The following is a 13,745-nucleotide window of genomic DNA, read 5'->3' as shown; positions in this document are numbered from 1 at the left end:
GAAAACTAGAGCCAATCAACAATTTTAAGCATCATTTTTGTTCTCAGTGACCCAGAATTAGTAAAGTTGGACTACATTTATTTCAGAAGCATTTTGGATGTAGAGCAGTGTTATCTGCTCATATCTCCTGGGCTGCACACAAATGGGAAGAGTGGGTACCAAGAGGGGAAAGGCAAGTGTGCAGTCTGCTCTGCTCACCTTTCTCTGCCTGCTCTGCGATCCCCTTTGCAACAACGTGTGCAGGTAAAAGAGAGTGTCTGACAGGGGATGGCCATTTGCCACAGACAATGGACGCTGTGGGGTTCAGTATTAATTTTTTTCCATCGTTCTTCAAACCATGAAAGGGGGCATGAGTTGCAGCAGCTGGATGTGGAGGACACGGCAGTCAATGGCAGCATGTCATGGGAGTTACCCATACTTCCAGTGTTGCTGGCAGGCAACACAGTTGGGTTGTCCTGGGCTCCACAGGGTCATCTCTCCTCCTCCTCCTCCTGTGTGGGACAGTACAGATTGTCCCCTAACACTATTTCCAGCATAGTATTCAATCAAGCAATAGCTTAAGATATACCTCCCCATCAACATTTCTCCCTCAGCATGGCTCCATTTGGTAAATTAGTTAATCTCCTGGTTCTTTGAGGTTCAGTTCCTTCTTTTTTTCATCCCCTACAGACTGACTGCTCCTAAAATACCAGAGGGTGAGAAAGTAGACTTTGATGTAAGTATTCCTGACACATGCCCATCACATACACACACCCAGCTCTCCCTGCATCGCTACTAGCCTGTAAGCAGAAAAGAGATTTAAAGAAGCAAGACCCTTGGAGGAGGTTTTCCCAGCAGTGCATGTGCCTGTAATGAATCCACACACTTGAAGCAGGTTGTATCAAGTCTGTCTCTGAGAAATAGTGCTCAGAATGACCCCACCAAATAACCAAACAAGCATGGACCCAAATATGTTTCTAGTAAGTCAACAGGAAAAGAAAAAGCCCTTGTGATGAGTGGTACATGATTACATCAGGATAAGTTATATGATCATTCAGGGTCACAGTAGTGTTCACCTTGTCCACAAGTAAATGAAGCTTCTTTTCATTTTGACTGGTGTAGGAATACTCAGGTAAAAATAAGGAGCACACAGAGAAATGTAAAAGGATGGTCCATTGACGCAAGGACGCAGGAGCTGGGAAACCAGGGCTCTGTCCCTTGTTTTACTACTGGCTATTAATCTGGGCAAGCCACTAAATGTCTCTGGCCCTGATTCAGCACCCAAGTCAATAGAAAGTCTCCCATTGACTTCATTGGCCTTCAAATGATGCCCCTTGTGTTTCAATTTCCCTATCTGTAAAATGAGGCTGTTAGTACTTAGCCACCTTTGTACAGGGTGCTGAGATCCTCAGATGGAAGGAGCTGCACCATTGTTAGATTGTTATTGTAATAACGCCTTACTGCTCCTGCAGGACATCCAAAAGAAGAGGCAGAACAAAGACCTGATTGAACTGCAGGCCTTGATTGACAATCACTTTGAGGGCAGGAAGAAGGAAGAGGAGGAACTGCTTGCCCTGAAGGAAAGAATTGTAAGTCTCTATGGTGCCATCCCCAGTGATGTCTGCTTCAGGAGGATAGTGTGTGTCATTACCTCAGAGACTCAGAATGGAACTGGAACCTTACAGACCAAATTGCTCCTTTTATCCAACAAGTGGAGATAGGAGAATTGGGGAAGAGAGTCCTTCAAGGTGACCGCCTGTTGTTCCCAATGTGATCAAGATAATGGCTGTGCATTTTTGGCTGCTGTAGAGTGGAATGTGCCCATGTGCCAAGGTGGAAATCTAGGACACCTTACAGTGATAGCCTTAATGAGGCTTGGGTCAGTGCACTAGCCTCTCATTTCTGAAGAGCTAAATGCAAACCTGGGTTAGGTCGCAAATGAAAATAAGTCTTGGGTCTTCTCATCCTTCCTCAGGGGTGTGTTTGTTTATACCACAAAACACCATATACAGTTAAGCACAGCTCAGGACCATAGACCATTTCTGCTCTGACATATCCAGGAGGAGGGTGCTGCAGGCCAAGTCTGAGGTGAATTGGTAAAGTGATGAGGTGGACTTAAGACTGGAGTAGCAGTGCTTAGGCAGGTCAAGGATGAGGTAAAATGGCAGAGGTGTGTGGTGGGATTCAGAACTAGAACATCAAGGGGTGTTGCAGGTCAGAACAAAGGTGCATTAACAGAGCTGTGTGTGAAGCCCATAACTAGGATAGCATGGGTTGCTATAGGCCTGATTGAGGGGACTTGACTAAGCTGTGAATGGGAAGCTTTGATGCTGCCACAAATGAGGAACTGATATCACAGCTAGTGCCTATATAATGTCTGGTTCTAAGCAATGAGATCATTTCCTCACTTATAGGAGCACTTAATGCACTCACACACATACATGTTATAACAACAGAGGATAAGCTGTGGGAGCTACATATGGGAGGAGACCAGTCTCCCATGGGCCTGAAACTCAGACATACATAAGGATAATCCTCTTCCAGCCTTAGATAAGGCAAAGATTGCAAGATATGGTCAATCTAGCCCCTAACTACACTAGGACAAAAAACATTTTTTCATTAACTGGTTTTCAGTGCGGTTTTAAACTGGTCCAGTCAAATGCACTTTACACGTGGTGGATGAGGCATAACCATTTTGAAAACAGGTGTAGAAACCACCTGCTAGCCTCGGATCCCCTCTGTAGATGGACAATCTATTCTACTTGTTCAGTTATGGCTGGAGGGAAACCTGTCGCACACTGCACAGAGGTGACCACATTCATTGTAACGCATCCCTGGTCTCAGCCTCCCAGGTGTTTTGCAGTCATGGAATTCACCTTGGGTCCTTCAGCTGGCTATACGCCTCATCCTGCACATTTTGGTAAAGTAACGGGAAAGGTCCACTACCTAATATGGAAACTAAAGTCCTTTATAAAGCTTTGGAGACAAATAAAGCCACATACTGATGACTCTATGCCTCTTCCTTTGTTTCGGGCAGGAGAAACGCAGAGCCGAAAGGGCAGAACAACAAAGAATCCGGGCTGAGAATGAGAAGGAGCGTCAGGTCAGGCTTGCGGTACGTGCCTCTGCTTTCTGTTTTCCTCTTGACATGTAACAAGAAAGTACCTGGGCTCAGACCTTGTTTGGGAACTGTGAAAGGAGATGGAGAGAAGCTGCAGGTCCCACCTGCCTCAAGAATACCAGAGAAGATACTGATATTCTCCTCATTACAGTGAAGCTAACTGGGCAGAGCCTGGGAAGGAAGAAGCTATAACTTCCTAGACACATACATTTCTACATCATTCCCTGCAGTGACTCCTGCTGCTAGTGGAGTAGGTATGGGCTCCCCCAGCCAAAGTCCTTTTGGTAACTTGTTTTTCTGTGGTGCATTCTGCAGGAGGAGAAAGTAAGAAGAGAGGAAGAAGATGCTAAGAGAAGAGCTGAGGATGACCTGAAGAAAAAGAAGGCTCTGACCTCCATGGGTGCAACATACAGCAGCTATTTGGCAAAGGTAAAGGCATTGATCAATGGATGAAATAGGGAGGCACTAAACACACTTCTCTGAGTTTTATCACCACTTGTGTACCTCTCTGTCCCCCTTGAGTCTCCTAAATTCTCTACCAATCATTAGGAGTTCTCTAAGTTTGTTCCAGCAGTTGCTAGGAATCCCTTAGATTTTCATGACAACTCCTATAACTGCTTGGGATTCTCTGAAGTTTCAAGGCCATTGCAGAACTTTTAAGAGGTTCTCAGCTCCTGTGGAGTAAGTGTTATTGGGAATGCGCTAATGTCTCCAGAATGGCCCCAGTGCATCTGCCTGGAAAAGCTCCAGTACGTTTCCATGGTTCCTTAGCCCTTCCACAATATCTTCTTACTTCATCCTGAATTTGTGCAGGGCAGTATCCACTGATGTTCTGGGCATATGTTTCCTGCAGGCTGACCAGAAGAGAGGAAAGAAGCAGACTGCTAGGGAAATGAAGAAGAAGATCCTGGCAGAGAGGCGCAAAACACTCAACATTGACCACCTGAATGAAGACAAGCTGAGGTAACGTGCCATCTTCATTTGCTGCAGGTAGATTAGATGATTTCTCAGGGAGGTCATGGCTGACAGATCTGAATGAGGACACACAGAGATTTCTTCTAGTGGTCTGGGGCCTCCCACACTGAACGAACTTTCTAATAAGGCAACTTTGGAGCCCATATGAAGCCAATGCTAAATTCTGCCTTTGGCTGTGCTGGGACACAAAGGGGAAAAGGGGGCAATAGATGATATTGTACATGATGTGGACATCCAGCCATGGTCATGGCTTAGTCAGACTGCCTTCCTTCTGCTGCTAATCAAGCTATGGTTGCCACTCATCTCAAAATTCATGGGACAACGACATCCGCAAACCTGCAGACTAGTTCGGCTCAGCTGAGCTCAGGTTCATTTTGGGCACTGTGCTATCGTGATGTTCCACCATGTTGTCACAACATGAGGCTGCCTCTTCATTTCATGATGTGTGAGGATATTAGGTGAGGAGAGGGTGTGCAACATCAACACACACTGAAGCAACAGCATGACATGAGAGGTCGAGAGGAGCGTGTTAGCTTTGATATGCCCCATCCCCCCACAGCTAACCTTGTAGATTTTGAGGATTTTAGGTCCTCAAAATCCTAAAAACCAAACCTGGTAATAACAGTCTAAAATCTAAGGGAAATTAGGGACATAGAAAGAGAGTGTGCTGCGGGAGTACTTGTGTGCCCTGGGATATAAAAAGAATGGGTAAGGGCCTTTTTAGAAATGCCACCCTACAGAAGAGCCAACCCTGGTGGAGACAGGGGGCAGAACAATGGTGGATGTCCAGAAATAGAAAGGGCTCTTTGTAATGTGGTTAGTGTCATAACTGTAGGAGTATTGCAATCCAAGGAAGAAGAGCAAGCCTCTGCCAACATCAGTAATAGTAGAGATGGGTCTGCACTGCAAAGATCTAGATGTGAACCTTCTCAGCGTTTGGGGACTTCGAGAGATCTAGTGTTCTGGTCCAAGCCAATCTCTAACTAATGTTACACTGGGACAGTTTTGCTTTTCCACCTTAGCCTGGTGAAAGTTCCATGCCAGTTGCACAGCCAATTGCTCATTCAAGTTTTGGAATCCCACTCACCATTTCCCCTCCATTTCCCTTGGGTTCTTTAGTGAGAGACAAAGAGCCGAGTAAATAAATAAACTTGTGAAAGGGTGTTAATGCTGGATAGAGAAAACAGTGCAAGGCTGAAATGTTAAAAGGGATAAAGCTGAGGAAAATAAAATCTGACCATAAAAATAGTGAGTGACATGAAGCTGGGGAGGAGTTTTGCTGCACCAAAAATAAATAAATAAAATAAAATAAAATAAAATTTGCTACTAGTGTCCTGAGGGCCACAGCAAACAGGTGACATTTCAAATGTGTGAAATATTTCTCATGTCTTCCTCCCTCCTAAATGCATAGGGATAAGGCCAAGGAACTGTGGGATTGGTTATACCAGCTGGAAACTGAGAAGTATGAATTTTCAGAGAAGATGAAGAGTCAAAAATATGAGGTGGGTTGAGAAGCAAATTGGTGATGGCACCAGTCACCTCTGGGTCCAATCTGCAGGAAGCAGTGAAACCCCCATAGCAAATGTGGTGTGGAGATGTCATTAAGCTACTTCCACACACAACTTGGAATATTTACCCAGCGGAGTAAATTGCCAGAGTCGTGCATGGCACATTGGAATTATATTTTTCATAATTGTGTACCTGCCACATGCATGGGGCTACTATTAGCAGGCTGCAATTGAGTCTTAAAGTTGAAATTGATTAGACCAGAATCTATGAAAATGAGACACGCCCCACACTGGGAAAAGAAAAACTCCATTGTTTATTAGTCTGGAAGAGAGGTATGAAAAGGGGTTGGTCAAACTCTTTCAGTTGCCTGTCTCCATCAGCAAGTGACTTTCTTAATCGCACGTTCAATTTCATATTTAAATTTTGGATTTTTTATTTCCATCATAGAATTAAAACAAAAAGAGCGGGATGAAAATGACCTCCTGTGGACTGAACTCTTAGGAGGCCCTGGATGAAATCTGTGCCTCCATAGATGTGCATTTTACTGAAGGGTCACATGGTATCAGAGTGCTGATATGTCCCTTTCAAATCTGATAATGGGATATGCCCATACTCAACTGCACTAAACTTCAGGACCAAGATCCTGCTGGGATCAATATTTCTGGCTGCTTTTCTCTCTCTTCACTTCCTTTCTTCAATTTTTTTTTTAAATACTTGGACTGAGAACAACCCACACCAACATGATTATCTTAATCTCTCTTAGATTACATCACTACGTAGCAGGGTGCAGGCACTATCCAAGTTGTAAGTACAAAGAGTTCGCCTATGTGACAGGAGCAGCAAAGACTGCTAAAATGCATGAGCCTCCTGCATGGCGAGATTTCGCGCGCTTGCGCACGCAGGTGGACAGGGCACTGGCACTCAGTTCCATCTGGCAGAGGGACGAGGAGACTGAGTCTTGAGTGTCTCCCTTCACTTCGTTTTTCTCTCACCTTCCATTCTTGTAAAGCAGGGTGTAGTCTGACCAGTGGCACAAAATCACAGTGGTGTTTAACAGTTGTAGTTGGATGATTCATGTATGCTCAGATGGAATGAATCTTCCGGACACTGCATGACATCCCACTAGTTTAAATGGAATGCAGCACAGATAGAGTGGGAATTATTATGTTCATGCCATACATACAGAGAAATTAGATGAAAACAGAAAAATACTTTTGCTGGAAGGTTGCAACATAACACTAAATTTCTTAGAATTTAGAATAACACACAAGAACCCCAAAACAGAGAGAGACAAAGCAGGCTGCTCCTTAAACAGAGACACACAAATTAACCTACCTTATTCTAAGTGGGCTTTGTGCAGAACTGACCGCTGAAAGATCCAGACTGCATGCTTCCCTGTAGAGCCCCGTAGCTTATAGAAGGTACAAAAGGAGAAAGTGAAGAGGGCAAAGAGTGTAATAAAGAAAGAGTGAGAGAGGAGAAAAGGAGACAGAAAGAAGAAAGGTCAGAATGAGTAGGAAGGCAGAGAAGACTGAGAAAGAAAGGAGAAATGGGAAGAGAAAGTGTAAGAAGGAAAAAGAGAAGAAGACATAAAATAACAAAGAAAGCAAGGGAGAGAAAAAGGAAGAAAACTGGACACACAAGATGACAGTGAGGGGGCCTGGTTTTAAGCACTGGCCTCTATGTGTACATCTTCACTGCATTTTAAAACTCGTGGCAGAGAGTCTCAGAGCCCAGATCTACAGACTTAGGCTCTTTGGGCTTGTGCTACTGTGCTAAAAACAGCTGTGTAGATGTTTGAGGTCAGGCTGGAGATCAGTGGAGACTGTGGTGGGGACTGGGCTTCAGAGCCTGAGCTCCCGCCTGAGCTGCAATGTTGACACTGCTGTTTCTAGTGCCATAGCATGAGCTCCGTGAACCCTAGTCTGTAGACCTGGCCTCTGAGACCTGGTGCTGAGAGTTTTAAAATGCAGTGTAGATATACCCCTATTGCTTACTGGTACTGTGTAAGACACTGACTGCTGTGCCTACTGTCACAGGTTTAGCAGGAAAGGTGAGTCTCAAGCCCTTGAGTCAGTTTGAAGGGCAAAGCTGAATCTCTGCCAGGTCTGAAAAAAATACCCAATTGAGATAAATGACTCAAATCCAAGGAGTGGATTTTTAAACTACCGTGAGTACGTACAGAATGCAGCAGATCTTTCCTTTTTGATGTTGTCCTGTTGCCTCTAATGTCTCAGTCTCTTTCTTTCTTTTTTTCTGTTTGCCGTGGGAAAACTTGGCCCAGGAAATCCGGGATGGAGACCATCCTGAAATGTGATCTTTTCCTGTTTCAAGCACTGGGAATTTCAAATGCCATGCGACCCTTGCTGGGTCATCAGTTCTTGGACTGTGAGTTTGCTCAGAACCTGGAGTCCAGAGGCAATGGAGAATTCTGAATTACACCAAGAGCAGAAGTGGGGGGAGGAGGTTAACTTTCACCTCTGGAAACCAGGGTTCAATCCTGATTGGGTTACACAGGAAAAATGAAACAAACAGAAGTGGGTTGTAGTCTCATTGCAGTTTTTAGTGGCCCTATATTCAGAGCACAAAGATCACTGGAAGACTGGAATAGCAAGGCTGCATGTCAGGATTGAGGTGCTAACTCAAGCAAAATGACACAGCAGCCACACATTGGGTCTAGCTGGTGCTCTGTGTATTAACCCTTCACTTTCCTGAGCATCTAGTTCAAATCTAAAATTCCACAATGATTAAGAGAGGATGAGCTCATCCTCATTATGGATCCCACCCAGGGGCAATGGAACACAAGTATTACCACACCACAAATTGCCACGGTCTGGAAGATGGCTTGGGAAGGACCTCAAATCCCCCACTCCAGCCCTTCTTTCTATGGTTGCTGTGTTTCCTTTCTAATATTTCCTCCCTATCCCCTTTGGGAACCCTTCAGTCTATTAGATAAATGTCTGGAAAGGGTTTTGCATTGTGCATTCTCTACTTCCTGCCCCCAAATCAGCACCAGAACTGCTCTACTAATTAGCCTGCAGAAAGTACTAGGAGAGCACTTGCCCCATCATCCTCAGGGCCTGATCCAAAGCCCGCTGAACACAACAGGACCCATAGAGTCTAACTATCAAGATATCATGATGTGCCTAAGCCCAGTAATACCCCTCAGTTGGAGTATCTCTCATTCCCAAAGTGCAGCAGTCTCTTTATATTATATTGATGGGTGGAGGCAAGTGCAGCCTGCACCCCTCCAATATACTTCCTCTCTCATGAAAGCCCTGGAGTTATTTGTTGCTGAGCATACTCACTTGTTTGTCTCCAGCTTTGGAGCTTTTCTGTTTCCAATTTCTCACCTGTCCAGGTCAACCCCACCTTCCACTTCAATGTTGCTAGCTACCTGGTAAATTTACAGCTGGGATGGCGGGAGGGTGAGGACAGCACACACAAGGAGATCACACTGCTCAGGGTCTCCTGAGCTTTCAAAATGGGCAATTTATGACTTCCTAGGCCACTTACCTGAAGTTTGGCTATACATGAGTTCACCATAACTGGGTTCCATTGTATGTGAACTAATTAATTATTTTAACAAGGGCAACAGCACCGTCCCTTCAGTTGGATCCCTCATATATGCCTCCTTGTAAAACATGAAATTAGCTTGTAAATTTACTGCTGGTTTGCAACATCTCACTCAAGAGAGTTTTCATTTGAAAAGAAAGAGTTTCTCCCTATCACAGGCACCTGTCTCCAGACCTCCAGCCAGGTAAACCACTTCCCTCCCTATGGGGAAACCAGGTCACTTGGCAGAGCCCTTTAAAAACCCTAGTCGTGTATGTTGTTTGCAGATCACCACCCTCAGGAACCGGATTGATCAGGCCCAGAAGCAGTAAGTACCTATGTCCCAGCCTAAAGTCTGGGATATCCGCTCAGTGTTCCAGCGGACACTTCAGCTTTGATGCTGACATTTTCTTCTCAGAAGGGAATGAGGCGAGAGGTGGAAGGGCAACCTCCACCCGCCCCCACCCTTAGAAAATGATGGTCAAACTGAAGTGAATTCATAACCTAATGTAAAAGAACCATCATCTCCCATGCACACACCTTCCCACAATCACTGCAAAGACGCCAGCTGCTCAAGCCGTAACTGTTTGTATTGGCTGAAGTGTTTTGAACACAGGAGCGGAAACGGTCCTTGATTATACAGGATGGCGAAGTGATTGCTGAGATTGTAAGGAAAGGTGTGTAATAAGACTGACATCCAGGGTTACCCTGTCACATGGATGTCATGTGATCAGGGGTGTGGGTTCTTTTCATTGGTATATGACTTCCCACTTTCCTTCCCCACCTTACCTCTTTAATTTAATTTCTTTCCTGCTTGTGAGTCCCATGTCTTTGTTGTTGCATGTTTTCATCAGGAGACCTCAATACATCAGAGACAAGGGGCTGGGGAGGGACGGGTGTGTAGAGAAGTAAAAGGCAAGGAGGAGGAGTCACGTGAAGAAGGGGAGGGAAGGTCTCCGAATGCTGAAATCTGCTCTTTGCAGTTTCTCTGTACCATGAAGAGCTCTGGACATGCAAATGACTCAAACATATAGGTATCAACAAGGACCAAATATTCTTTCCCTCACCCCCCATTCACACTGGAATGTCAAATGAATTTAACATTTTGGGTGCAGTTCTCTGTAGATTCCAAACACAGAGCTTGATGTATTTACTTCATAGGGCATATGGGGTCTCATAGAACCTTGCAAGATTGTGCTAGTGGGTGATTTTCTTCCTCCTATGTCTGCTGATCTCACTACCAGAAAACCAACATGAAATGTTACCATACTAGGGACCCTCCCAATTATCCAAAGAGGTGATAGGTTTCCTGGAAGCATCTCTTTCCAGAGATGGTTCTTCTGGGTGTGATGGCACTTCATTTGGAAATGTATGATTGTGGATCCCTCCAGGTATTATGGGGCATTTTTCTGTCAGAAATGGAGCACGACATTCCAGAGTAGAAGTCTTTCATCCTGGTGTATTAGCCTTGTAAGGTCCCTTTTTGTTTTAAGGAACAATAACCCCCCATAAGCATAGTCTAAAGGCAGGCACAACATGAAACATCTTAGGCCTTGTGAAACTCGAAGTGACAAGAGCGCTGCATTAATTTGGGGAGCTGGTGGTTAGGCGTGCAGCTCCTACAGTGATTTTTTGATCCAGTCTCAAAGCCAGCATAATGGAGAATGAGATAAGTTTAAAGAAAACTGAGCTTAATAAAATATCAAATAGGATAGGCTCTGAATAAACAGACAATAACCCCTTGTCTCTCATGTAAAAGGTAATTTTTTTGGAATAGACTGTCTTCTATTCTAAATTGGTTGAGAGGTAAAGTATTCACTGTATGTGTGTATGAGTCTCTATGGAAGACTCTCTCATACATAAGCCTGCTACTCCTGAACAAACCCACTGTAAGTTGGAGCCTATATAACCACGCTAAACATACCCTTCTGCTGTTGCTTTTTAATCCCTTCCCTGCTGCCTCGAGGAACATGTGTTCCGAATGCAGCTTCCTTGGAAACATCCATTCCAACCAACACAACATTTGCTATCCACTTCCACTGGCCCTACAGATGTGTTTGCTCGGCACCCTTGCTATGCCGTTTAGCACCAATAAGATTAAACAGCTTGCAAGTGGTTTGATTCAAGAAGTAGCCTTATTAGTGTATGTTTGGGATGGAAGGGTACGGGTTATGCAATGCACAAGGAATCAGTGCATTGCAGAGTGGCCCATTGCTGACACAGTGCAGAGCCTAACCAGACTAACTTTCTCACTTGGAACACACCTGGAAGCAGGCATGCATCTGTTTCACAGCAGGAAGGTAAGTGAATTGCATGTTGAAATGCTATTCTGCATGCAAGAAGATATTACTTGGTAATCATTTCCTCATGGTGCTTTACAAGCCTTAGCTTGAGGATCATATGGAAACTGCATCCATACATCCCCTAGTAAGACTGGGTTACTGGTACCAATGAAAGTCAGAAAAGGACACGTAATTCTGGGGAACCAGAATCATCTCTTTGCATGTGTTAAAACATTTTATAATTCTTTACATTCCCCAGGCATTGTATGGGAATAATTTCTAAAATTCTACTGTCAGGTGACTTGGGCCTCTGGGCATTGTACTGGCACAGTCCTGTTTGAGGAAGTCCTTTCCATTTCCAGAGTTGCACCTGAACCCATAGTCCAGATCTGAACTTGGGAAATATTCAGATCTGGAACTGGATCTGCACTCTGAAATTTGGGGCCCATGTCCGCTAGTTTCAAGGATCCCCTGCTCTTTGAGCATACAATTCAGTAAGCGGCAAAGCCTCTCACTCCTCCATTCCTATACTTCCTGGCCATCCTCTGAAGACCCCAAGTAAAATCTGCTCCCACCATGATAATCTTTTTCCTCAGAATGTGCTACATCTGCATTGGAACAGGTGCATCCAATTCAAAGGCTATCTGATCAGCTCACTCTGCTGACTTGAGATTTAGAGCTTCTCAGCAAAGTAACAGATTGAAAAGACAAAAGGTCAGAGGACTTTTCTGCAGCAGTCACACTGATGTGTTTTCCTTCTTTCTGTACTACAGCAGCAAGAAAGCAGGAGCCAAGGGCAAAGTTGGAGGGCGCTGGAAGTAAAGAAACAGGAGGTGACTGCAGGCAGGATCATCCCCGGTGGCGTGGCTAAACATCGCTGGCCTTCCCCTGCCCCTTTCACAAATCAGTTTCACTCTCATGCTTGAGCAAAACTACAGCACCAGCCTGGATTGCCTACTCCTTTTTTAAGGACTCCAGCAGCATCCTGAACCAAAAGGAAGGAGGTCCCCGTGGAACAGAGATGACTCCCTGCTGGCACCTTTCCTGCTTCATGTGTCCTTTGTTTTCCTGACACCAGCCCTCTGCTCCGCATAGATTGCTATGTATGAATCTCTGGATTTTGTAAATAAAGTGTGACCGATACCTACTTCAATTATATCTCATGACTGCCATTTTGGGTTCTTCTATTCAATTCCAAATAGATTAAAATTGTATCCAGTGTTGCAAAGGCTTCAACAGAATGTTCAAGTGCAATTCATTCAAACATTATATAAAAGCATCTATTAGGGCAATGAAAACTTAAATTTAAGTCTAAAATCTAATATTAAAATATTAGATCTGGGTATTAGATCTGGGTGATTCAGCAAAGATGCTCTCTGAGGCCAGGGAACACAAAAACACTCAGGATAAAATGCATTTTGTAAAGTAAGGATTCAAGAAGTCAGATTTCTATTGGGTGTTTTATTTGCCCTGCGTTTGGTTCATCATGATGGGGAAGAGGGCAAGCAGAAGTGCTGGCCAACTTTTATCCTTATATATTTCTAACCATCATTAACTTTTCAGAATTTCGAGTGCCCCGAATTTGGATGAAATTTTGGGTTCCCAAATGGGATCAGAAATGGTAACATTTTTCACTAACAAATGAGGAAGGCTGTTGAATTATACCTTTCTAATAAGAAGTCATTCTATTAGAATGGCGGGAGTAACTATGACTCTCTTAACGTGTTCTACGTGGGGAGTCGGGCTCTTGAGGCACGAAGAAGCAGCTTCGTTTGTGGGGGGGTTGACTCCTCCAGAGCGGCCGGGGCTCCGGCTGGATAAGGAGGTTGCACTTCTCCTCTGGAGGCTTGTTGATTCTCTCACTAGTCTGCATCCTTTTAGGGGGAAAAGATGTAGTTCACCACTGATTCTCCTAATTGGGTCTAGTTACTGGGGCAGCAAGAACAACAGATCCTTAACCTCTCCGCGGTGCCCGCCAGATGCCACCTTTATAGTAGTGACCAAGAGGATCTGCTGCCCTGCCCCACGGGGTGACTGGGCTGAAAAACACCCTGTGGGAGAAGCCAACACTTCAGTGTTAAAAAACAAAAACGTAAGATGAGCCTTCGGGTTTGCAGTGAGCCGAGCCTCTGGGTTTGCGGCAAACCACCCTCCATTGCGTTGAGAATTGCGGGGTTCTCTTGAGCTAGTCTCATCTCCTTTTTGCTGCAGTAATAGGCAGAAACTCCACTGACAGTTGAAAGAACACCTACAATCATCGAAGGATATGGAAAAGCCCTGCTAAGTCATCCAATCCATCTCCAGAGACCAATGCAGGACTGTTC

At 44.7% G+C, this 13,745-nt stretch overlaps 1 protein-coding gene across 32 annotated transcripts in view; it reads left to right on the top strand.

Moving 5' to 3' along the window:
* TNNT3 (troponin T3, fast skeletal type) overlaps positions 1–12,579 on the top strand; it is a 47,111-nt gene extending 34,532 nt beyond the window's left edge. For 31 of the 32 annotated variants that reach the window (XM_039533852.1, XM_039533850.1, XM_039533851.1 and 28 more), the window contains 8 exons: positions 670–715; positions 1,452–1,568; positions 3,017–3,094; positions 3,416–3,529; positions 3,954–4,063; positions 5,487–5,577; positions 6,348–6,388; positions 12,195–12,579. In XM_039533852.1, the coding sequence (XP_039389786.1) occupies positions 670–715; positions 1,452–1,568; positions 3,017–3,094; positions 3,416–3,529; positions 3,954–4,063; positions 5,487–5,577; positions 6,348–6,388; positions 12,195–12,243 (646 nt within the window). In that variant the 3' untranslated portion in view covers positions 12,244–12,579. Of the gene's footprint in view, positions 1–669; positions 716–1,451; positions 1,569–3,016; positions 3,095–3,415; positions 3,530–3,953; positions 4,064–5,486; positions 5,578–6,347; positions 6,389–9,426; positions 9,468–12,194 lie in introns of all 32 variants that reach the window. The other variant, XM_039533819.1, reaches the window with a different exon arrangement.
* Positions 12,580–13,745: the final 1,166 nt, after the last annotated feature.

The sequence above is a fragment of the Mauremys reevesii genome, linkage group 4, assembly GCF_016161935.1.
Source record: "Mauremys reevesii isolate NIE-2019 linkage group 4, ASM1616193v1, whole genome shotgun sequence".
NCBI classification, from domain to species: Eukaryota; Metazoa; Chordata; order Testudines; family Geoemydidae; genus Mauremys; species Mauremys reevesii.
Note: the sequence above shows the minus strand (reverse complement) of the source record. Positions and strands in the feature narration are given on the sequence as shown.